This window comes from Theropithecus gelada, chromosome 20, assembly GCF_003255815.1.
Source record: "Theropithecus gelada isolate Dixy chromosome 20, Tgel_1.0, whole genome shotgun sequence".
NCBI lineage: Eukaryota > Metazoa > Chordata > Mammalia > Primates > Cercopithecidae > Theropithecus > Theropithecus gelada.
Window position 1 is genome coordinate 30,382,541 of NC_037688.1, and position 24,934 is coordinate 30,407,474.

Consider the following 24,934-nt stretch of genomic DNA (forward strand, 5'->3'; position numbering starts at 1 on the left):
TTTTTTGAGACGGAGTCTCGCTCTGTCGCCCAGGCTGGAGTGCAGTGGCCGGATCTCAGCTCACTGCAAGCTCTGCCTCCCGGGTTCACGCCATTCTCTGGCCTCAGCCTCCCGAGTAGCTGGGACTACAGGCGCCCGCCACCTCGCCCGGCTAGTTTTTTGTATTTCTTAATAGAGACGGGGTTTCACCGTGTTAGCCAGGATGGTCTCGATCTCCTGACCTCGTGATCCGCCCGTCTCGGCCTCCCAAAGTGCTGGGATTACAGGCTTGAGCCACCGCGCCCGGCCTGATGCCATCTTTTTACTGTGCAGTTTGGTAGTATGTAGGAAAAACCTTAAATTGTACCCTTTGATTAATTAATTCAATTTTTAGGACTTTAGCCTGAAAAAATAATAGGACAAGTACACAAAAATGTGTACGTAAAAGTATTCATCCTAATCTTGTTTATAGTAGGAGAAAACCGGAAACAACTAGTAGTTCCCAAATGGGGATTAAGTAAATTATGAAACATCTGTAGGGAGAGAATGATATCATTGAAATTATGACTTATGTATTTGTTGACATATGAAATTATGACTTATATGTATTTGTTGCTGTGGAATTCTCTCTGGGGTGTACTCACGTTTTAGTTTACTTACAATGAATTAACTTGGTAAAAGGTTAAAAGTTAATAAATTAGATTAACAAGGGGAAAAATTATAATCTAACAAAATGTAATGAACATAATGATGAATTCAGGACATATTTTCCTAGTTTTCACGAGGCTCAAAAGAAGGGAGAAATGGGCACTCCTGAAGGAAAGTGTTTATAAGAATTCAAAACCTTTTTTAATATGCCCCGATTTTACTTTTCTAATTGACTTGTGTTCTCTTATTATGATCATGTGATTTGTTTTCTTTAGTCTGTTATGTGCTGGGTTACATTGATATTTGAATGCCTAACCAGCCTTACATACCTGGGATACATGGTCAGAGTGTATATTTTTTTTTATATATTTGTTGGGTTTGATTTGCTAATATTTTGTTATTTTTCTATCTATATTCATGAGAGAGATTGGCCTATAGTTTTCTCTTATAAAGTTGTTTTTGACTCGTGTTATTTAGAAGTATGTTCTTTTAATCTCCAAATATTTTGGCATTTTTTTGCAGCTGTCTTTGTGTTGCAGATTTCTAGTTTAATTCTGTGTGGTCTAAGAACATATTTTGTATGATTTATGTTCTTTGAAATTTGTTAAGATATTTTTTATGACCCAGAAGGTGGTCTTTCTTGGTTCATTGTTAAGTTTGAGAAAAATGTGTATTCTGCTGCTGTTAAATGAAGCAGTCTTATTATACATGCCCATTAGATCACCCTGATGCTTTCTTGTATTTAATGCACTCTGCTTTAGGGAAGGATGTAAATAAGCTATACTGCAAATTACCTGCTTTTTAGCTTCTCACCTTTCCTTTTGACCATTTTCCCAAAATTCTTCCTCTTTGTGTTTCTTAACCGTAGTGGTCTGATAAAACCGTGATCACCTAGCTGTTTTTTGTTTGTTTGTTTGTTTGTTTTTTCCTTTCCAAAATACACACGGTTAGGACTGGTCTCAGTCTTATAAATTAAATCTGTTGTTCTATTTAGGAATGGGAGATTGACCAAGGTTGGGTGATAAAGTTTTAAACCTTTACATCATCATCATTATTATTATTATTAGTAGTAGTAGTAGTAGTGGTGGTGGTGGTGGTGGTGGTGGTGGTGGTGGTGGTGGTGGTGGTAGTAGTAGTAGTAGTAGTAGTAGTAGTGATGGAGTCTTGTTGTGTGGCCCAGGCTTGTGTCAAACTCCTGGCCTCAAGCAGTCCTCTTGCTTCAGCCTCCCAAAGTGCTGGGATTACAGGTGTGAGCCACTGTGCCCAGCCTTGCTTTTAATTTGGACAAAGAGAAAATTTTTAAAAATAAAATTTAAAAATTTAACATATTTAAGTAAGACTTTGAAGTTTGAGCTGTTATGAACCTGAGAATTGGAACCAAATTTATCTTTGAGGGTGTTTTGTAGAATTCTTCTTTTAAAAGCAACAATAATAGCTGGGCGCAGTGGCACATGCCTGTAATCCCAGCACTTTGGGAGGCCAAGGCAGGTAGATCATCTGAGGTCAGGAGTTGGAGACCAGCCTGACCAACATGGTGAAACCCCATCTCTAATAAAAATAGAAAAATTAGCCAGGCATGGTGGCATGCACCTGTAGTCCCAGCTATTTGGGAGGCTGAGGCATGAGAATCACTTGAACCTGGGAGGTGGAGGTTGCAGTGAGCCAAGATTGCGCTTTTGTACTCCAGCCTGGGTGACAGAGCGAGACTCTGTCTGAAAAAAAGAAAGAAAGAAAGAAAAAAGAAACACACAGTAATAATAATAGCTAACACTTGTTATTATCACTGCTGTGTGTTTCTAGGGATAATTGTCTGCATTTCCTTTTAGGCAGGAAGTTATGTTCGTGATGATGCAGTCCCCAATTTAATCCAGTTAATAACTAACAGTGTGGAGATGCATGCCTATACTGTCCAGCGCCTGTACAAAGCAATTCTTGGTGATTATTCTCAAGTAAGTACTTCATTCAGCTATTTTAGCTAAGGGATAATTTTACTCTCAAATTTTCTGGTATATTTTTCTTCTTTTTTTTTCCCCCTCCTCTCTCCCCTTTGGTATGTCTTTATTTCTAATACTCTAGATATGCACAGTTTTGATCTTTATTATGAGATGACCTATTATTTGCATTAAATGACTTTGGAAAAATTGAAGTCCTTGAGAAATGTTGACTTTTCTTTTCACAGCAACCTTTGGTACAAGTGGCTGCATGGTGTATAGGTGAATATGGTGATCTTCTTGTATCTGGCCAGTGTGAAGAGGAAGAGCCTATTCAGGTACTCCTTGTCACTCTTGGTTAAGTGGGGGAAAATAGTGGTTTTGGTTATAGGAGAGTAGTGTTTAATGGGGAGTTGAGGTTGATTCCTTGAAAACTTTTTAGGCCAGGTGTGGTGGCTCATGCCCATAATCCCAGCACTTTGGGAGCCTAAGATGGATGGAAGCATTGCTTGAGCCCAGGAGTTTGAGACCAGCCTGGGCAACATGGTAAAACTCTGTCTCTACAAAAGACACAAATATTAGCCAGGTATGATGGTATCTAGTCCCAGCTACTCAGGAGTGAGACCCTGTCTCAAAATATTTTTAAAAATATCCAACTTTTCAAAGAATCGAACTAGAATTATATTGGAAAACCTGCCAATTTTTGAAACGGAACTTATTGAGCCATTGTGAGATTTTTTTTTTAAAAAGACAGAGTCTCACTCTGTCACCCAAGCTGGAGTTCCGTGGCAGGATCACAACTCACTGCAGCCTTAATCTCCTGGGTTTCAAGCGATCTTCCCACCTCAGCCTCCTGAGTAGCTGGTACTATAGGCATTCACCACCATGCCTGGCTAATTCTACTTTTTGTAGAGACAGGATTTCACCATGTTGCCCAGGCTGGTCTTGAACACCTGGACTCAAGCAGTCTGCCTGCCTTGGCCTCTCAAAGTGTTGAGATTAACAGACGTGAGCTACTTTGCCCGGCCCCACTGTAAGATTTTAAAACCACTTTAGACCCAACTCTCTGTCCTAGTGGACTGAATTAATTGTTTCTCTTACCTTCTGGCTGATAAACAGGAAGAAATGAGACATGTGTCTATGTTCTTATTGGCACATTAAAGGACTGGCTTTAAAAGGGAAAATTGTGGCAACAGCACTTGAACTCTGTATGTTTTTCTTTTCTTCTTCTGTTTCTGCCACTTGAAGTTCTAATATTGCTTCTTAGCCCCAATGGTCATTTTTCACTCTTTTTATCCTCACCTGCTCTAGTTGATAGAACCAGAGCACTTTTTTTTAACCCCCACCTACTCTGTTAATAGAACAGCTTGGACAGTTACCCTAGTAAAGCACAGGTTGAGTTAGAGGCTTTTGTAATGGTAGGATTGTCTTTCTGGCTGCATTCACTGACTTAATACCAGATTTAGATGCTTAATCATGCTACTCATTCTTCATTGTCTTCTTTTTCCTCCTCCTTCTCAGGTAACAGAGGATGAAGTATTGGATATTTTAGAAAGTGTCCTAATCTCTAATATGTCCACCTCTGTGACACGAGGTTATGCCCTCACTGCCATTATGAAGCTTTCTACTCGATTCACTTGTACTGTAAAGTGAGTATTGAAGAAACATAGGGTGAACAGGTTTTGTAATTAAAAACAAAACAACAAACTTGACATCCTGGAAAATTTCAAGCATAACAAAAGTAGAGGGAATAATAACACAAATTTGCATTACTTATTTCTCAACAGTCACAATGATCAATTAATAGTTAATCTTTATTCATCAGCACTTTGTTCCCTCTCATTCTTTTACTCCCTTGTGGATTATTTTGAAGCAAAAAAGTTAGGGAGTTTTGTTTGTTTGTTTGTTTGTTTGTTGAGACAGGGTCTCGCTCTCTTACCCAGGATGGAGTGCAGTGGTGCCATCATAGTTTACTGCAACCTTGAACTCCTGGGCTTAAGGGATCTTCCTGTCTCAGCCTCCCGAGGAGCTGGGACTACAGGTGCACACAATTGTGCCTGGCTAATTTTTAAATTTTTTTTTTTTTTTTTTTTTGAGACGGAGTCTCGCTCTGTCACCCAGGCTGGAGCGCAGTGGCCGGATCTCGGCTCACTGCAAGCTCCGCCTGCCTCCCGGGTTTACGCCATTCTCCTGCCTCAGCCTCCCGAGTAGCTGGGACTACAGGCGCCCGCCACCTCGCCCAGCTAGTTTTTTGTATTTTTCTTTTTAGTAGAGATGGGGTTTCACCATGTTAGCCAGGATGGTCTCTATCTCCTGACCTCGTGATCCGCCGATCTCGGCCTCCCAAAGTGCTGGGATTACAGGCTTGAGCCACCGCGCCCGGCCAGTTTTTTTGTAGGGAAAAAATTTTTAAATGTTTTTGTTTGTTGCCCAGGCTGGTCTTGAACTCTTAGGCTCAAGCGATTCTCCTGCCCTGGCCTCCCAAAGTGCGGGGATTACAGATGTGACCCACTCCACCTGGCCTAAAAGTTACGTTTTTAGAATGAGATTTCTAATACCTTTTTTTTTCTTTTTAAGTTGAGAATCTACTTCCCCACATAAAGGTTTTGGTTTATTTGTATTTTATATTTCATTTTGTTTGATGACAGTCTTGCTCTGTTGCCCAGGCTGGAATGCAGTGGCATACGATCTCGACTCACTGCAACCTCCACCTCCAGGGTTCTAGCAATTCTCCTGCCTTAGCCTCCCGAGTAGCTGGGATTACAGGTGCGCACCACCACGCCTGGCTAATTTTTGTATTTTTTGGTGGAGATGGGGTTTCACCATTTTGGCCAGACTGGTCTCGAACTCCTGACCTTGTAATCTGGCCAAGGTTTTGGTTTTTTATATTTTGACATGTCTTAATAGGAATACAATCATGAATGTTTTGGTGATTAAATCTTTTAATTCTTCTCTTTGCTATTTTGAATAAAGCAGATTCTCAGGTCAGTTTCCCATATTTAAGGCAAACTTAGTTCTTGTAGTCTTTCTGCTTCACTTTTAAATGTGAAGTCTTATAAAAAATGGTATTGAATTACTTTTAAAATTCTGAACTGGAAGAATGTGGGGTCAACATTTTGATGCTCTGACCCTTTTATAGATTAAAAATTATTTTAAAATTATCAAAGAAGAGAATGAACAGTACAGATTTTTTTTGTGGCAAAGTAATAGTTGGTACTTTTGTCTAGCAAAGTTTAGGGAGTGGCATATATATATGTTTTTTCCACACCATCGTTGCTGCAGAATGGGGGCGGCATGTTTAATGGACAAAAATCTAGTGTTGCAATGAGAATAGTGTCATGTGAATGTCAGATAAATGGATGAAAATGAAGTGTTTTGTTTTTGAAAAATTATATAAATTAAGAAAAGATGAGTATTTCAGTATTATAACCAGAAAATTCTGGCTTATTAAACATTATCTCTGCTTATTTGTGAATTTGCTTTTGGGTATTTGATTTTGTTTGTCATTTTATCCTATAGCCGAATTAAGAAAGTGGTTTCCATCTATGGAAGCAGCATTGATGTGGAACTCCAGCAGAGGGCAGTAGAATATAATGCACTTTTCAAGAAATATGACCACATGAGGTGAGCGAAAGAAACTAAGCAATGCGTGTATATCTTAGCATCCTGGCTAAATTGTCATGGTAATCCATAAAGAAGATTCATTCCTTGTGCTTTATTAATTGGTCCTCATATCCCTATTTAGTTCTAATTGCTTGACTGCTTCTGTTTTGTCCGTCTTCTGTTCTGCCTAGTCTCTAAAGAAATAAATTAACTCCCTTCTTTCATTCCACCTCCAACCCTTACATTTTTTTGGTATGGAAATTTTGCTTTATTTTCTATTTTATTTAGTTAAGAAGCGGGAGGCCGGGTGTGGTGGCTCACGCCTGTAATTCCAGCACTTTGGGAGGCCAACGTGGGCAGATCACGAGGTCAAGAGATTGAGACTGTCCTGGCTAACATGGTGAAACCCCATCTCTACTAAAAATACAAAAAAATTAGTTGGGCGTGGTGACGCACGCCTGTAGTCCCAGCTACTCGGGAGGCTGAGGCAGCAGAATCATTTGAACCTGGGAAGTGGATGTTGCAATGAGCCAAGATCATGCCACTGCACTCCAGCCTGAGGACAGAGTGAGACTCTGTCTCAAAAAAAAAAAAGAGTAGGAGTTGTATTTTTTCAAGACAAATAATCTCATTCAAATTCCATTACTATTAACATTTTAGTGTTTGTCATCTTGTTTTCTTCTATTATGCAGTATCTTCTTGACTGTTAATACCTATGGATTTACCTTTCTTTCATCTCAATCTCCCTACCACTGAAATATATGCTTTGGGATTTAGCTGGACAGTCTGTTTATTCAAGATTTTTTTTGTCTGCCCTTAATCCAGCCAGGAATTTAGGTCATGTATTCTTGTAATCTACCTTCTATTTTAGTGTGTGTGTTGGATGGGGAGGGGAGATGGAGCTCCATGCTTGGGCTCAACATAGTTAATGGTGATTATTTTGGGTAGGGAATCTAGGTTAACTGCCTAGAATTTAACCACTTCAGATTCTTCTAGGTCTGCTCTACTTGAGAGAATGCCTGTCATGGAAAAAGTGACCACAAATGGCCCTACTGAGATTGTGCAGACAAATGGAGAGACAGAACCAGCTCCACTAGAGACCAAACCGCCACCCTCTGGGCCACAGCCCACCAGCCAGGTAGCCAGCCTTTCACTTGCTCATCTGGGGCTTCTTATGATTTTATAGTCCCTTATAGCTTGTCTCTTAGCTGAGTCCTTTTAATGTTCCTGGGTTGGTTGATGATTTCCTTCCTTATTTTTACATATTGAAAGAGCTTTGCTTTAGATGTAAACTAGACAAATAATAATGAATTGAGGTGTTGTTACCTTGTTTAGGCCAATGATTTATTGGATTTGTTGGGAGGAAATGACATAACACCTGTTATTCCAACTGCACCTACAAGCAAACCATCTTCTGCTGGTGGAGAACTTCTTGATTTGCTGGGAGACATCAACCTTACAGGTGAGGCCAGTCTGGAGCTATTTAATACCTGGGAAAAGATAGAGGCCTTGGGGAAAAACTAAACTGAACCCAGACTTTCCAGCATGTGAATCATTTGAAGATGGGAGAGGCTAAATGAGAAGCAAGAATCAAATCTTCACAATATCTGGGTTATACGGTGTCATGCTAATGCTCTTAAGATAATTTATAGGGATTTCTTAAAGGCAAGCTTCTAATTTTGGGTGAATAAATTATTCATAGTTTTTAAAGATAGAAACTACTTTCCCTGGCCGGGCACAGTGGCTCACGCCTGTAATCCCAGCACTTCGGGAGGCCAAGGCAGGCAGATCACCTGAGGTCAGGAGTTCCAGACCAGCCTGGCCAACATGGTGAAAGCTGTCTCTATTAAAAATACAACAATTAGCCGGGTGAGTTGGTGCATACCTATAATCCCAGCTACTCCGGAGGTTGAGGCAGGAGAATTGCTTGAACCTGAGAGATGGAGGTTGCAGTAAGCCGAGATTGCACCACTGTGTACTGCAGCCTGGGTGACAGAGCAAGACTCTGTCTCCAAAAAAAAAAAAACTACTTTCCCTTTCAAGCTCAAAAAATATATCCTATATCACCTTTGCTTTTGGTGTCCCAAGACATGACTTCTTCTTGGTTCCTTCCCACTCATGGTTAGTTTTCAGTAGCTGTGACCATTTGTGGAGAGATGTTAACCTACTGCCTACCTTTTATCTTACTTCCCTCCCACACTTTCTGTAATTAAAGCAACTGAAGGAGCAATCACTCATAATATTCAAACATAACTTTTCATTTGGGAATATTTTTTCTTTTGTTCATATATAACATTCATTTGTAATCGACATGTTCAGCAATATGATAAACCCGAGTCCAATACAACTTTTTTTTTATTTTTAGTTTGAGATGGAGTCTTGCTCTGTTGCGCAGGCTGGAGTGGAGTGGCGCGATCTTGGCTCACTGCATCCTCCACCTCCTGGGTTCAAGCGATTCTCCTGCCTCAGCCTCCTGAGTAGCTGGGATCACAGGCGCGCACCACCGTGCCCTCCCTAATTTTCGTATTTTTAGTAGCAATGGGGTTTCTCCATCTTGGTCAGGCTGTTCCCGAACTCCTGACCTCATGATCCACCTGCCTCGGCCTCCCAAAGTGCTGGAATTACCAACGTGAGCCACTTTGCTCGGCCTTTTTTTTTTTTTTTTGAGACAATCTCACTCTGTCACCTAGACTGAAGTGCAGTGGCGTGATCTCAGCTCACTGCAGCCTCTGCCACCCAGGTTCAAGCAGTTCTCCTGCCTTAGCCTCCTGAATAGCTGGGATTACAGGTGCCTGCTACTGCGCCTGGCTAATTTTTGTAGTTTTAGTAGAGACAGGGTTTCACCATCTAGGCCAGGCTGGTCCCAACCTTGTGGTCCACCCGCCTCAGCCTCCCAAAGTGCTGGGATTACAGGCGTGAGCCACTGTGCCCAGCCCACAACTTCTGTCCTAAATTGCAGTGTAAAATATAGCTGAAAGGTTAAAGTGCCTTTTTTTTTGTTTTTGTTTTTGTTTTTTGGAGACAGAGTCTTACTCTGTCAGCAAGGCTGGAGTGCAGTACAGTGGCACGATCTCGGCTCACTTCAAACTCTGCCTCCCGGGTTCAAGCAAACCTCCTTCCTCAGCCTCCTGAATAGCTGGGATTATAGGTGAATGCCACCACGCCCGGCTACTTTTTTGTATTTTTAGTAGAGACGGGGTTTTGCAGTCTTCTTTAAAAGGATAATGGAGAGTTAAAGTGTACCTGACCTTGAGTAAAAAATAGACATAGGATAACAAGTTGAATGGTTAGCTAAGCTCATTCCCACAGGCTGATTTTTTTTTTTTTTTTTGAGACGGAGTCTTGCTCTGTCGCCCAGGCTGGAGTGCAGTGGCCAGATCTCAGCTCACTGCAAGCTCCGCCTCCTGGGTTTATGCCATTCTCCTGCCTCAGCCTCCCGAGTAGCTGGGACTACAGGTGCCCACCACCACGCCCGGCTGGTTTTTTGTATTTTTTTTAGTAGAGACGGGGTTTCACCATGTTAGCCAGGATGGTCTCGATCTCCTGACCTCATGATCCGCCCGTCTCGGCCTCCCAAAGTCCTGGGATTACAGGCTTGAGCCACCGCACCCGGCCCTGATTTTTTTTTCCCCTAATACAGTGGTGTCACAGAGTATAGGATTTATATCTGTGTCTTAACAAAATTTCAAAATGTTACTTGTCATGTACTTATGAATCATTTATAAATGGTCAATTTCAAATCCTCAAATGCCAAAGCTATACCGGATAACTGGCAAAGAAAAAACAACCCCATAGTTAAACCATAGCATATACTTCACCAAACATGTTAGTATTTCCATGTTAGTATATAGCCTTCATAATTATAATTTTAGGTGACTAATACTTTATCAACAAGTTTGCACTATTGTTTACTCAGTTCCTTAGTATTGGGTAGTTTGGTTTTTTTTTTTTTTTTTAAAAACAGAGCCTCGCTCTGTTGCCCAGGCTGGAGTACAGCAGCACAATCTCAGCTCACTGCAGTCTCTGCCTCCCGGGTTCAAGTGATTCTCCTGCCTCAGCCTCCCAAGTAGCTGGGATTTATTTAAAGGCATGTGCCACCATGCCCAGCTAATTTTTGTATTTTTTTTTAGTAGAGATGGGGTTTCACCATGTTGGCCAGGCTGGTCTTGACCTCGTGACCTCAGATGATCCGCCGGCATTGGCCTCCCAAAGTGCTGGGATTACAGGCATGACTCACCGCGCCTGGCCAGTATGGGCTATTTTGTTTCTAGATTTTTCTTACCTAGCGGCCTCAACAAATATTACATCAATTTGTTCTTATGTTGGATTAATTTCGTAGACTAAGTGACTTAGTCCTTCTGAATCTGGTTAAAATTAGGATGATTAACACTTACTGCATAAAGTATTTGTGAGGCCCATTGACCTATTCAGTGCATGATACATAGTAGTCACTTGGTAAATATTAGTTTACCTTTTCCTCAATTTATATGTTTAACTGCACAGTCATAAGCATTGTATATTATTATTTTTAAAAGCCCTATTGGGTGAAAATTTGGTCTTATTATGTTTTATTTTTATTATTATTTTTTAAATTTTGTAGCCCTCTGCCGGAGTTGGCCAGCAGGGAGGGACCCTATTATTTTTTGATAACAGGGAATGTTTAATATTTATTCACATATTTGTATTATAGATGAGGTTCCTTTCTGAACATTCTCCTTGTATCCTTAACTCGTTTATTGTGGAGTCTTTTCTTTTTGTTCCTACTTTCTTGTTTTCCTAGTGTTATATGTTAAAGCAAAATGATAAAATATTAAAAAGTCTGGGTTTTCTTTCCTTATTCATAATGTGTTTTAAAGATGTTTTTCCACTTTTTACATTAACTTTAAAAATTTTGAATTCTAGATCTCTTAATTTATCATTACAGTTTTACACCATTATATAGAAATTTAAGTCAGTAGAAACTCAGAAGTAGATTTAGCATGTGTTTTTAAAGGATTTGGAGCAGTTTCTGCTCTTCTCCCTAACTACCTTGCTATACTTTTACAGGACCAAAAAAGGTGAAAATTTGAGGTAGTTGGGGACCTATATGCTGCCTGTATATCTTGAGTAGCCTCTGATTTTCCATGAGAACACATTTCTAAAATAGTTTTGAAAATGGGAATTGGGGAAAATTTTCTCGATTAGATTTTTTAGACTAGGAGAACCATAGGAGTATTTGTTTGTCTACTTCATTGGTAATCTGCTGGACTGCACAAATGGTGTTTGCATTTATTTTAGCTTCTTGTGCTTGCTTAGCCATCTATGTTTCTGTTTTCTTTGCTAATTTTTAGTATGTCATTTACTTTTTTTTTGTTTTTGAGACAGTGTCTTGCTCTGTCACCCAGGCTGGAGTGCAATGGCGTGATCTCAGCTCACTGCACCCTTCACCTCCCAGGTTCAAGCCATTCTCCTGCCTCAGCCTCCCGAGTGGCTGGGACTACACGCGCGTGCCACCACACCCGGCTAATTTTTGTATTTTTAGTAGAGACGCTATGTTGGCCAGGCTGGTCTCAAACTTCTGACCTGATTACAGGCATGAGCCACCACGCCCAGCCTGTCATTTACTTTTCTAGTGTTCTTTAGTATCTTTTTTCCCCCTCATTCTTGCTGTCAGTTTCTTAAAAAAAAAAGATGATATTCTAGCCTTCCTTTATTTCATTGTGTTAATGCTTTTGTAAATGGCATATTTTCAGTTAATTTCACAAGTAGTTTGAAATCTATTTAAATATAAAATACATTCTGGCTGGGCGCGGTGGCTCAAGCCTGTAATCCCAGCACTTTGGGAGGCCGAGACGGGCGGATCATGAGGTCAGGAGATTGAGACCATCTGGCTAACATGGTGAAACCCCGTCTCTACTAAAAAGAATACAAAAAGCTAGCCGGACGAGGTGGCGGGTGCCTGTAGTCCCAGCTACTCGGGAGGCTGAGGCAGGAGAATGGTGTGAACCCGGGAGGGGGAGCTTGCAGTGAGCCCAAATAGCGCCACTGCACTCCAGCCTGGGCGACAGAGCAAGACTCCGTCTCAAAAAAAAAAAAAAAAAAAAAAAAAATATATATATATATATATATGTGTGTGTGTGTGTATATGTGTGTGTGTGTGTGTATATGTGTGTGTGTGTGTGTGTGTGTATATATATATATAAAAATACATTCTCTTACTTTTACTGTATTTATGCTGCTGCTTCGAATCTTGATTTCCCTCATGTTCTATGAATTATCTTCTATTGTGTGATTGTCAAGTTGTTCTTACTTGGAACGATTAAATAAGAATGGTAATCTATTTCTTTTTCCCACCCCACTTTATACCACCCCTCACAGAGGGGGTGTGTGTGTGTGTGTGTGTGTGTGTGTGTGTGTGTGTGTGTGTGTTAAAATTTGTTATACAGCATTTAACATCTACAGAATTCAATGAGTGTTTTGATCTACCTAGTTTGTAAAATAAAATATTAAGAGGGTTGATGTTCATTGTGTATTTCCCTCTCATCCCATTTCTTTTTGATTCCAGAGGTAACTACTGTCTATCCTAAAGTAATGTTTAACATTGGTGTTTGCCATTCCTGTGCATTTCTTGATATAGTACATAGTATTGTTTTGCCAGTTTTTATCTTTTTAGACATGGTATCCAACTGAATGTGTTCTTTTCTGCACCTGTTTTTGCTAAACATTGTAATTGTGAGAATGAGTTATGAATAATCCATGTTAAGTGTATTTCTAGGGAACTCACTTTTTACTGTTGTACATGTGTAGTATTTTAGTATATCAATATATCAGTTTACTTATTCATTATCAAGATGATATTTTGGTTGTTTCCAGTATTTCACCATTAGAAGTGTTCCTGCTATAAATGCTTTTGGATGTATCTCCTAGTGAACACACGCAAGAATTAATTAAAAGCATTCCTAAGAAGGGGTAATGGGTTCTCAACTGGGGAAGATTGTGCCCTCCAGAGGTTGGCAGTGTCAAGATATTTTTGGTTGTTACAATTGGGAGGATGCTACTGTCTAATGCATAAAAGTCCAGGGATGCTACTTAATATCCTACAATAAACAAGGCAGCCCCCTACAAAAAAGAATTAGGAAGCCTAAAAGCTGTTACTGTCAAGGTTGAGAAACCTCTGTTTAAGGATATACTGATGTTCAGCTCTACTGCTGCCAAATTACTCTCTAGATTGGTTGTGCCAGTTTACCTTCCTATAGCAGAGCTTAAAATTTCCCATTGTTCCATGTTCTTGCCAACATCTGGAATTATCAGGTATCAAAATTTTCACCATTCTGATAGACATGAGGTAGTATCTCACTATAATTTTAAATTCCACTTCCATCATTACTGGTAAAATTGAGCATATTTTTGTAAGATTCCCTTTTCATTCAGGTTTCCTCTTTTGTGACTTGCTTGTTTTTATATCTTGACACTTTTAAATTGGCTTATCCATTTCTTATTGGTTTATAGAAGACAGTATCATTTGGATACTTATAGCAAACGTTTTCTCACGTCTGTGGGCTCTCTCTCTTTACCTTTTTTTTTTTTTTTTTTTTTTTTTTGGTGACAGGGTCTTGCTGTGTCCCCCAGGCTGGAGTACAGTGGTACAATCACAGCTTACTGCAGCCTCAAATTTTCCGGCTCCAGTGATCCTCCCCCTGCAGTCTCTCAAGTAGCTGGGACTACAGGCGCACACCACCATGCCTGGCTAATTTTTGTATTTATTTATTTTTTTTGTAGAGACGGTCTTGCCATGTTGCTCAGACTGTACTTTTTCTTACAGTATTTTTTAATAAACAGAAGTTGCTTGTTTTAAAGTACTTGAGTTTTTAGTTCTTTCTCTTTGTGGTCTGTGCTTTTTGCATCTTGTTTAAGGAATCTTTTCCTCAACCTGAGATTGAAGTAATTTTCCCTATAATTTCTTGATAAGCTTTGTCATGCTCTCTAAGGTTAACTTTCCATTGAAATATTTCCTTTAGGTGCTCCAGCTGCTGCTCCTGCCCCTGCCTCAGTCCCACAGATATCCCAGCCCCCCTTCTTGTTGGATGGGCTTTCATCACAGCCTCTCTTCAATGATATTGCTGCAGGTACGATGACTGTTGTTACCATCATTACATGGAGCACTGAGTAATGAGGTGGTTATTAAGAAAAAGAAGTAATAATTCTGCAAGCATTAGGCTGACTACAATAAGACTTATCTCCCTGTACTTTCTCAGGCATCCCCTCCATCACAGCATACAGTAAGAATGGCTTGAAGATAGAATTCACCTTTGAACGGTCGAATACCAACCCCAGTGTAACAGTGATAACGATACAGGCCTCCAACAGCACAGAGCTAGATATGACGGACTTTGTTTTCCAAGCTGCAGTACCAAAGGTACTACAATGTCTTCTTTAGATGTTTCCTTTGATTAAAGATTGGCTGATTTTTTTTTCATGTGTTTGGTAAAGGATATGTTTTAATTTTTACAGACTTAATTCAAACTAACAATAAGTTGCCTATGGTTCATGGAAGCATATCATTTTTAGTGAATAATTTTTACTAGGTTACAAGTATTCTGATGGTTAGTATTGTAGGATAAAGAAAAACAATTCTAATACTAGTGAGAGCAGAATTCTACGAGGTGATCAGTTAATGCTCAGGGCATTGAGGATAGGTTAGGCTTTAGTAATACAGTGTTAAAGGCCTAAAAACATAAAATCTGGCATAGGATGAAAATAAAGTAAGATGAGAGACTTTGTCTATCTGGTATTATCTTCTAGTTAACCAGATCAGAATTGAAATTTTTTGTGTCTTGATACATAAGTGAGAGAAACATTCCTCCTTCATTAACATCCAATTTATTATAGATATAGTAACTGTTCTTGTGAATCAAAGTTTGGTTTACACCAAATTTTAGTTTAAGGATATTTATGTTCATTTTTCAGTAGTGAAAAGTCTTGAAGCCGGGTGCAGTGCCTCACGGCTGTAATCCCAGTACTTTGGGAGGCTGAGGCAGGCAGATCACTTGAGATCGGGAGTTCGAGAACCTGGCCAACGTGGTGAAACTCTCGTCTCTACTAAGAGTACAAAAAAAAAATTAGCCGGGCATGGTGGCGGGTTCCTCTAATCCTAACTACTCGGGAGGCTGATGAAGCAGGAGAATCGCTTGAACCCAGGAGGCTGAGGATGCAGTGAGGTGAGATTATTATGCCACTGCACTCCAGCCTAGGCGACAGAGCGAGACTCCATCTCAAAAGAAACAAAGAATTCTGAATAAAGAAAAGTTGAGAATGAGGAGTGGGTAGTTTTTCTTGAAAAGATGAGACAGTAAGTATTTTAGGCTGCTATCTGGTCTTTATTGGTACTCAATTCTGCTCTTATAGTACAGAAACAGCTGTAGATGACATATAAATGAATGAACATAGTTCTGTTCCAATAAAATGTTATTTGCAAAATCAGATGTTGGGCCATTCTTGGCCAATGGGCCATAGTTTGCCAACCACTGGTTTAGACTGTGCTAACCTAATCTTGGCAGTGGCATATGAAATACGGCATTTAGACATTCTGACAACACACTTTTGGAAACTGAGGATGTTTTGTTTGTGGGTACTGCTGATTTGCAGTCTTTTTTAATTTTTTCCCCATCCTCTGACTCTCATGCAACCTTCTTTGCTTACACTTTGTAGAAGTCAGAATAATTTAGATGTTTAAGAAGCAGTTAGCTGGACACGGTGGCTCACACCTGTAATCCCAGCAATTTGGGAGGCTGAGGAGGGTGGATTGCTTGAACTCAGGAGTTTGAGACCAGCCTGGGCAACATGGTGAAACCCCACCTCTACCAAAAATACGAAAAATTAGCCAGGCGCGATGGTGTGTGCCTGTGGTCCCAGCTACTCAGGAGGCTGAGGTGGCAGAATCACTTGAACCCAGGAGGTGGAAGTGGCAGTGAGCCAAGATCGTGCCACTGCACTTTAGCCTGGGTGATAGAGTGAGACCCTGGGTGATAGAGTCAGACCCTGTCCAAAAAAAAAAAGAAGAAAAAAAAGGGAGAGCAGTAGTGTCAAGTGGAAAGACCACTAATGAACTCTAGAGCCATTCTATTTAGATTTCAATACTAGTTGTATGACATGAAGAAAGTCACTGAACCTCCATGCCTTGGTGTCTTCATTTGCAAAGAGGGTGGTGATAAAGATAGCCACTTCCTAAGGTTGCTTAAAGGAATAAACAAGTTTTTTGAATTAGGCACTGTTCGAAGCACTTTTCATCTGTTCAGTGCTCAGTATATTTACGTTCTGCAACTTAGGTTTTATACTTGTTACTTTAGGCTGCTGCTCCAGTGACTTATCACCTCTGCTATTGAACCATGACCTTATTTTTGGTGGTGTACTGTACAGTGCAGCATGATAATGTATTTTCAACTTAAAATATCATATTTTATAGGTTCTACTATGTACTATTTTTGTGTTTTAATGTTTCTGAAATTGGGGTACATTTTAAAATTGATATCTTGTCATAATTCAATGGGCAGCATATTTTCTATCTCAGTGGTACATAAAATAATGGTGTGAATTACAATTGATGATATCTTACATTTAATGAAATGTAGTAATGAATAATATTTTAGCTTACATAATTTAATGTGGCAGTAGAATTATGAATAAGACCCAATATTTTTATAATTTTATATGTGTATATATATAACTTTTTTTTCCTTTTTTCTTTTTTTTTGAGACGAAGTCTTGCTCTGTCACCCAGGCTGGAGTGCAGTGGCCGGATCTCAGCTCACTGCAAGCTCCGCCTCCCGGGTTTACGCCATTCTCCTGCCTCAGCCTCCCGAGTAGCTGGGACTACAGGCGCCCGCCACCTCACCTGGCTAGTTTTTTTGTATTTTTTAGTAGAGACAGGGTTTCACCGGGTTAGCCAGGATGCTCTCGATCTCCTGACCTTGTGATCCGCCCGTCTCGGCCTCCCAAAGTCCTGAGATTACAGGCTTGAGCCACTTGGGCTTGAGCCCAGCCTTTTTTTTTTTTTTTTTTTTTTTTTGAGATGGAGTCTCACTCTGTCACCCAGGCAACCTCCGCCTCCTGGGTTCAAGCAAATCTCCTGCCTCAGCCTCCTGAGTAGCTGGGATTACAGGCAGGCGCCACCATACCCGGCTAATTTTTGTATTTTTAGTAGAGATGTGGTTTCGCCATGTTGACCAGACTAATCTAGATCTCCTGACCTCAGGTGATCTGCCTGCCTCGGCCTCCCAAAGTGCTGGGAATACCGTGCCCAGCCCCCAGTGTAATATATCTGTACGTTGAGAGTGAATCTTCACTCTTGTAACTTTTGGCCCTAGAGAAGACTACTGTCTCTCTCTCTGTCTCTTAAATATTTTAAAAGTTTAATCTACTTTTAGGAAAGATTTTCAAATTCTAGTTTATAGAATAGCTACATAGTACAGTGTGGTTTACCTAGCTTGCCCTATATAGCACTTTTTTTTTTTTTTTTTTTTTTGAGACGGAGTCTTGCTGTGTTGCCCAGGCTGGAGTGCAGTGGCATAATCTTGGCTCACTACAATGTCCGCCTCCTGGGTTCAAGCGATTCTCCTGCCTCAGCCTCCCAAGTAGCTGGGACTACAGGCATGTGCCACCATGCTCAGCTAATTTTTGTATTTTTAGTACAGACGGGGTTTCACTGTGTTGGCCAGGCTGGTCTCGAACTCCTGATCTCGTGATCCACCAGCCTTGACCTCCCAAAGTGCTGGGATTACAGGCGTGAGCCACCGTGCCCGGCCAGCACTTTCATCTCTTATTTCTATAAGTAAGCAAATAAACCCTACCAGCATTCAACAAAGTAATAGTGTTTGGCTTATCTAGGTCTTTTGCTGTATAGGCTGGTTCTGCAAGTCTTTCCTTTCCTCTGTCATGTGGAGAGGAGGCTCTGACACATTCTAGATTATGCAGGCTTTAAAAAACAAAAGTTCAAGTCTCTGGGTCCCAGTCATCCAATCACACAAAAGTTGAAAAGCTCATAATTGGTGACCCGTATGTTGGTTTGCTATTTTGGGAAAGCTTTTCTTTTGGTTTCTTTCTGCTGGTTTTTTAAGCCAAAAGCACCCATATTTTACTTGCATAGTTGAACAGTTACTATTAAGTGAAGTTGCCAGAACAAGAATTGGTCAGCTTCTGAAAAGAGGTAGGCTAAAATTCCTTCTGCCAGAAAGGAGAATGTGGTTTATTGCTAGTGGTCATGATCAAAGAACTGAACAGTGGATTTTTACAAATACCACAGTGAGTCAGTTCACGTGCTGTGAATTCCTGATATCTAGAAAACAAGTAGTAGGCAAAACTTAGTAGTAGTGAACTCTGTTACATGACCCATCATCTGGCTGTCTAAATGTTTTTTGATATCTCTGACCTAGCATTGTGTGTTTCTTTTTCTGAAGAGTGCCCTTTGTTCCCCCCTAGACATTCCAGCTGCAGCTTTTGTCTCCTAGCAGCAGCATTGTCCCAGCATTTAACACGGGGACCATCACACAAGTCATTAAAGTTCTGAACCCTCAGAAGGTGAGTAGCACATTTGTAGCCAGTATCTGAGCTAAAGTGTAAGCATATTTCCTGAAATAAAATTCTGCTTTGTTTCTTTTTTCTGACTCATAGTTAGAGAAGAGATCAATGAAAATGCCTGGTCTAACTTCCTTGCTCTTTTGTAAATAACAAATGGAACCCAGAGCCATCAGGTGGCTTAGTGGCATCTTATTAAAATGCAACTTCAAAAAAAGCTAGATTAAAGATCTAGTTTTGGGGGGTAGGGGAGAAGCTTAGACATTTTAATTTATACACAAGTTGAAATCTGAGGTAAGAGCATTTGTTGAAACCAAATATCTACATTTACTGCTACAGTTATTAAGAATGAATAGCAAAAATGGAGGCATTTTAAATGAAGCAGCCAAATGAAAAATAGCTTTAGAAACTGAAATTAAGCAATATTTTTATTATCTCAAAGAAATAAACTCACCTTAATAGTAATCAATTGGTTTTCAAACAGTTTTTGAAAATGGTTCAGAGAATTTCTTTAATAGAGCTCTACTAGTTGCTCATAAATAACAGTATACTTTCCTTCTCTTGTAACACTTGCCCTTCCTCTGCTATTCACTATATTTTGAGCATCTGCCTCTATAGTACAAGCACAAATTCCTTTGACCATCTGAGAGTAAAACATTTCTTTTTTTTTTTTTGAGACAGAGTCTGGCACTGTCGCCCAGGCTGGAGTGCAGTGGCCGGATCTCAGCTCACTGCAAGCTCCGCCTCCCGGGTTCACGCCATTCTCCTGCCTCAGCCTCCCGAGTAGCTGGGACTACAGGTGCCCACCACCTCGCCTGGCTAGTTTTCTGTATTTTTTAGTAGAGACGGGGTTTCACCGGGTTAGCCAGGATGGTCTCGATCTCCTGACCTCATGATCCGCCCGTCTCGGCCTCCCAAAGTGCTGGGATTACAGGCTTGAGCCACCGCGCCCGGCCCTGAGAGTAAAACATTTCTTAGTGCATTTGTATTTGAAATCTGCCACATAAAGTAAAAAGTACCTAATTGAGTTCTCTTAAAACTACTGCTGTTACCTGTGAGTTAAGTCATTTTTAAACATTTTATGCCTTAGGAACAAAAGGCATATTTACATTTACTGTAGGGTTTTCAGACAAAGCAACAGTATATCTGAATGGAGAGCATATGATGAGTATATGTTCATCTCATTTTTTAAGAGACTTGGATACAAGGTTTGAATCTTTTTGAAAAGGACTCAGCCAAATGTTATGTGGAAAATGCTCCACAGTGGCTCACGCCTGTATTCTCAGCACTGTAGGAGGCTGAGGCGGCCGTATCACCTGAGGTCAGGAGTTCGAGACCAGTCTGGCCAACATGGTGAAACCCCGTCTCTACTAAAAATAAAAATATTAGCTTGGCGTGGTGGTGGGCGCCTGTTATCCCAGCTACTCTGGAGGCTGAGGCAGGAGAATTGCTTGAACTCGGGAGGCAGGGGTTGCAGTGAGCCAAGATCATGCCACTACACTGCAGCTTGGGCAGTAAGAGCAAAACCCTGTTTCCAAAAGAAAAGAAAAATGTTCCTGAGGGGTTCTGTCCTTTTAATGCAGTTCAAGGATTAAAGCTAACCACGTGTTCTGGAGATGCGCTTTCTCTACTTGGTGGCATGATGTTGTTAGCTTCTTGACTGAAGCCTAGAGTACTGGGTGTTTTTTGTTGTTGTTGTTTGCCTGTGTGTCATTCTTAACAGACAGCTTTACTTCAAGTTTTGACCTCTAAGATTAAAAGTCTATTTGTGGACTGGACAGATGCTGGAGATTTTATTTCAATATATAATTTGCACTTCTCTTTTCCCCTTATAGCAACAGCTGCGAATGCGGATCAAGCTCACATATAATCACAAGGGCTCAGCAATGCAAGATCTAGCAGAGGTGAACAACTTTCCCCCTCAGTCCTGGCAATGAGGGTTTGGCACCATTCTCATTCTTATCCCACTCAATCAAAGGAACTCTGGGAAGGAGGTTGTGATTGCTGGCAAGTCCCCCCAACTGTACCACGGGCATGAGGAGCTGAAGAGAACTGCTGAGGAGGATTTTCCTAAAGTTACTGCTGACCTTGAAGCATTGTTAAAGACTAATGTCCTCTCCTCCACTGTTGAGGCTGGCTGCTTCTGGAGGCTACTTTGCACTCTTCCTCTTCTTCTCCTTTTTCCGCACTGCTCCACCCCTCCCACATTTACAGCCAGAATCAACATTCCCTGGGCCCCTGAGGAAATAAGCAGCTGGTCTGGAGGAGAGGACTGCAATCCATGGCGAAAAACACTCACTTTGTCTCTGCAGCAAAGAGTTGCCCCTTCTTTCTACTGTTGTTTCTCTGTAGACTGGGCAAGGTGGGGTATTTATTCCTCACTAGCTGGGTTACCATCTTCAGGCGCTTTCAACATCTGGTATTTGGAATGGAAATGTAATAATGGACATTAGGGAGCCCTGCCTTTTTCTACTGGTTCCCCCAATGTTTGAAAGAGGCATTAGGCTCCTGGTAGCCTATTCTGTGCATTGCTGTATACACACAGACACACACATGTATGTTTGTTATCAAGAACTGGTCAGACCTTGCGAGTTTTTGTAAACACTGGACAGATGGAGTTAAAAAGAGCTTTTGTTGAGATTTGGCATGAAGGATATGGTGCTCTATTTGTAATAGAAACTTCCAAGGCTCTTCCAGCTCTCCTTTCGCTCCATTCTTTAGCTGTAGTCATGAATAGTTTCCATGATATTCAAAACTGATTCCCTTTAAAGTACAAAATGGTCACCTTCTAAAAGATATATTCATAGTTATTAATGACCCTGTTCCCACCGCAAATTTTAAAGTGCTCCTAAACCCATAACTTGTCTGTTTGAACTATGGTAATGGGTGGAAGAGGAGTTCACCAGTTTTAAAGATCAGACTCTGTATCAAAAGTACCTTTGCCCTTAGGAAGAGTGAGTATTAGAGTCATCTATTACTCCAAACCTCCCTTTTTATTTCCTGAGCCTGGCTTGGACCTTGGCATTCCGTTTGAATTCCTTCTAACTGGAACATTTGTGTTGTATCTGTAACACTGGCACTGAAATAAAGACCACACGGTTAAAGAAATCTTTCCTATATTGTACTTTATGGTATTGGAGTGAAGCCTTGTAGCTTCCATACCCCTATGTCAGAGGAGGTCTTACGGACACCATAGGGTAGGAATAACCTTTCCTCAGTCTGAGAAATTGGTCTCTTTTAAAAGACAAATCTCATGAGTATCCACATCAAAGACTTGAGCTTAAACTAGTGAGAGTGCCAAGTGCTTTTAAGAAAGGACCCATGTGTTATCAAACTTTGAAATTGAGTAGCTGGAGTGAAGTAGAGGTGACTCTTTCTGTGGTACACGTTGAATGTACTATGTACGTTCAAGTATTCAGGCGCCGTGTCTTATATACTGAAGAAAGAAAAAGTGAGGCCCACCTTGCACTTAACAATGTTTGCAATTGTTACTGTATTGAATACAGTATAATGACTACTATGGCTTCAATCTTAAACCTGGAAACAAATATCCTTTTTTTTTCCTCTTCATTTCACCAAGCCTTTACTTAAAATCTTCAGTATCTTGTCAAATCTAGCTCTGTATCAGATGCTGGACTATTCCTAACATTTGACAAACTGGAGTTGAACTAAAGGCTCCACAGGGGAAAGTTCCTGGTCTTATTAGGATGTATGAGCAAGATCTGCTAAAACTTACTCCAGTGGGTAAATGGTTGACCGAGTCAAGAACAGGATATTATCTCCTGCATAGTTTTCAGTAATCTAAGTGTGGACTAGTGCATATTTCAGACAACTGCTCTGCCTGTGCAATGAAAAATAGCCTTTAAGGGTTTCTTTGCAGACTGATTTCATTGGATGGATACTTAATGCTGTGAAACATGATAGGATTAACATAATGTTGGTGGATTTCTTGAATAGAATTTGTCTTAACATTCCTCTTTGTGTAGAGGCTTTATTTTCTCTCTTATATTTGTAGCTAACCAGCTCAGGTTTTTTTATTTGAACTGGGTTGAATTTCTGAAGAAATCTGTTCAAGAGCATGCTATAAGACACTGTCAGCTAATGGAGCTGGGAAGGGTCTACTCTGCTGACAAAGCATTTCCTTGGGTGATCATAGTTTTGAGGTAGAGTTTATGATCATTCATAGCTTTGTCTAGAAGGAGTAAAATATCATGGCCTTAACACAAAGGGTGCTGCGTAGAATATGAATTGATTTCGGAATCTGAACACAAGCACCATACTGAAGGACTAGCAGCCAAATAACTGCCTAGGATACTGATGGTTGTGAAGACTGTTTCAAATGATTGGATCTTTGAAAGCTTCAGCGTGCCTTAGTTTCTAGGATCAGAATTAGTTTTCCTCTCACTTGGCCTTGCAGCTAAATGGAGAAATGTTTCAATTTCTGTGAATACTTGCACATTTCAATAATTCCTTTCCCGAGTATAACCACTCAAGGGGGAGCAAATTGGGATGGATTTACAACTTCAGAGGCATTGTGAGGAAAGAGCATTTTCCAAGGCTGTTTTAATAACCCTGGGGTGATAAGCAGTGAGCCCTCACACACTTACTTTGACAATTTCACATGCACTTGTACCTCATTATTTCCCTCTTCAAGAGTCGATTTATTCTAGTCTCTGCCCCATCCCGGGGAATCCTAAGGGAGAATTAATTCATCTAAGTAATCTCAAAAAACTGTAGGAAGGGTGCTCTCCCAGAGAAGCTTCTCCCATAGTGCTTTGGTGCTGTTTCCTTGAGGTGGTTTGGACAGTCATGGAAGTTTTAGGCTGTGCATAGTGATCATCTGTTAATTTTAAGGTCTTTCTCATTTAAACATTCCTCAGTGTAACATTTGGGAGGGGATTCTTTCCTCTTGCTGGTTTAAAGGTGTGATTCGTACTCCTTGTTTGTCCCATTCATATATGAAAATAGACTTTTAAAACTGTCCAACACTAATGATTTCTATAACATGCTTCCCATTTTTTTTATGTCGTAGAAGAGATTGGAAGTTAGGGAGTACTGCTTTCAAGGTTCAACTTCATTGTCTTCTGCATTGGAAAATATTTGGGCCATGAGAACTAGGGGAAAGGAGTTTGAATGTGTATATTTTTTTGTAGTGAATGTATTTTAACCACAGTGTCCTAAACTGAGAAAGCTAGAGAGGAAAAAGTGGGTGTTCATGAACTTTGCGGTTGGGAGAGTGGTTTTACATGCCTGTGTATTCATGACTTTGGGAGTGGGGAGGATCATTGGAGAGAGAATTGCACAGAAAGTCCTGAAGTTTAAAACACTTTTGACCAGCTTTGGCTCGGGAGAGGGGGGCTGCGTATAGAACTGGAAGTGAATAACTTTTTCAAGCAATAGCAGTGAGTGGGTCCCATTGACAGGGTTCCAGGACCTGGAACACTTTAACAGAAGGAAATGCTGAAGCAGCTTGCACAGTTGCTTTACAAACTTCCAAGACGCTGATTCTGGCTTCAAGATGGAGCATTGGAGTTGGTTTTTTGTTTTTTGTTTTTTTTTTTCCTCAAAGAACCTGCGGTTGCGCTTTGTGTGTTTTGTTTTTGTTTTTGGTTTCTATTTGGGGGCCCCATGGGAAAGAGCTTCTGAACTCTTTCCTTTATGAACTCCCACTGTGTTCCTATAAAGTCCCTTTTCTTTCATAGTGTTGTAAGTTACATTTTCATTATGCCCCATCACATCTTCTTTACTGTAAAAATATTAAGAAGCTGTTTCCAAGTGGGACAGCTAATGAAGCTCTAATTATTGCAGACATATTTTTGAGATGTAAAAAAAAAATTTAAAATTAAATGATAAGTCTTAGAGGCGAGTGAGGAATAAAATGGATGTAAACATTTACATGGGATGCATTAGAATTCTGCTGTGTGTATTGTCTTTTGGTTGAAACAAATTATGAACAGTGACTAATAATAAAAAGTCAATACTCAATGATTTAAAATTTGCTTCCTTGCTTCTTACAATTGGATTAGAAGACTTAGATGAATTCTTATTCCAGAGGTTGAGCTAAACTTACTGACTTGTTAGTATTCCTTTTACACATAAGTCTCACCAAGAGACGAATTTGAAACACTTCAAAACTTGTGGTAGTTAGGCACGGTGGCTCACGCCTGTGATCCCAGCAGTTTGGGAGGCCGAGGCCGGTGGATCACCTGAGGTTGGGAGTTCGA

General features: G+C 40.4%; 1 protein-coding gene across 3 annotated transcripts in view; it reads left to right on the forward strand.

Annotated features, from left to right (window-relative positions):
- Positions 1-24,705, forward strand: part of AP1G1 (adaptor related protein complex 1 subunit gamma 1) — an 88,474-nt gene extending 63,769 nt beyond the window's left edge. The window contains exons 15-24 of one of the 3 annotated variants that reach the window (XM_025369980.1): positions 2,454-2,576; positions 2,807-2,896; positions 4,080-4,207; positions 6,078-6,182; positions 7,158-7,299; positions 7,497-7,623; positions 14,159-14,266; positions 14,396-14,556; positions 18,615-18,713; positions 20,546-24,705. In XM_025369980.1, the coding sequence (XP_025225765.1) occupies positions 2,454-2,576; positions 2,807-2,896; positions 4,080-4,207; positions 6,078-6,182; positions 7,158-7,299; positions 7,497-7,623; positions 14,159-14,266; positions 14,396-14,556; positions 18,615-18,713; positions 20,546-20,647 (1,185 nt within the window). In that variant the 3' untranslated portion in view covers positions 20,648-24,705. The remainder of the gene's footprint in view (positions 1-2,453; positions 2,577-2,806; positions 2,897-4,079; positions 4,208-6,077; positions 6,183-7,157; positions 7,300-7,496; positions 7,624-14,158; positions 14,267-14,395; positions 14,557-18,614; positions 18,714-20,545) is intronic. The other 2 variants (XM_025369982.1, XM_025369981.1) reach the window with 2 other exon arrangements.
- Positions 24,706-24,934: the final 229 nt, after the last annotated feature.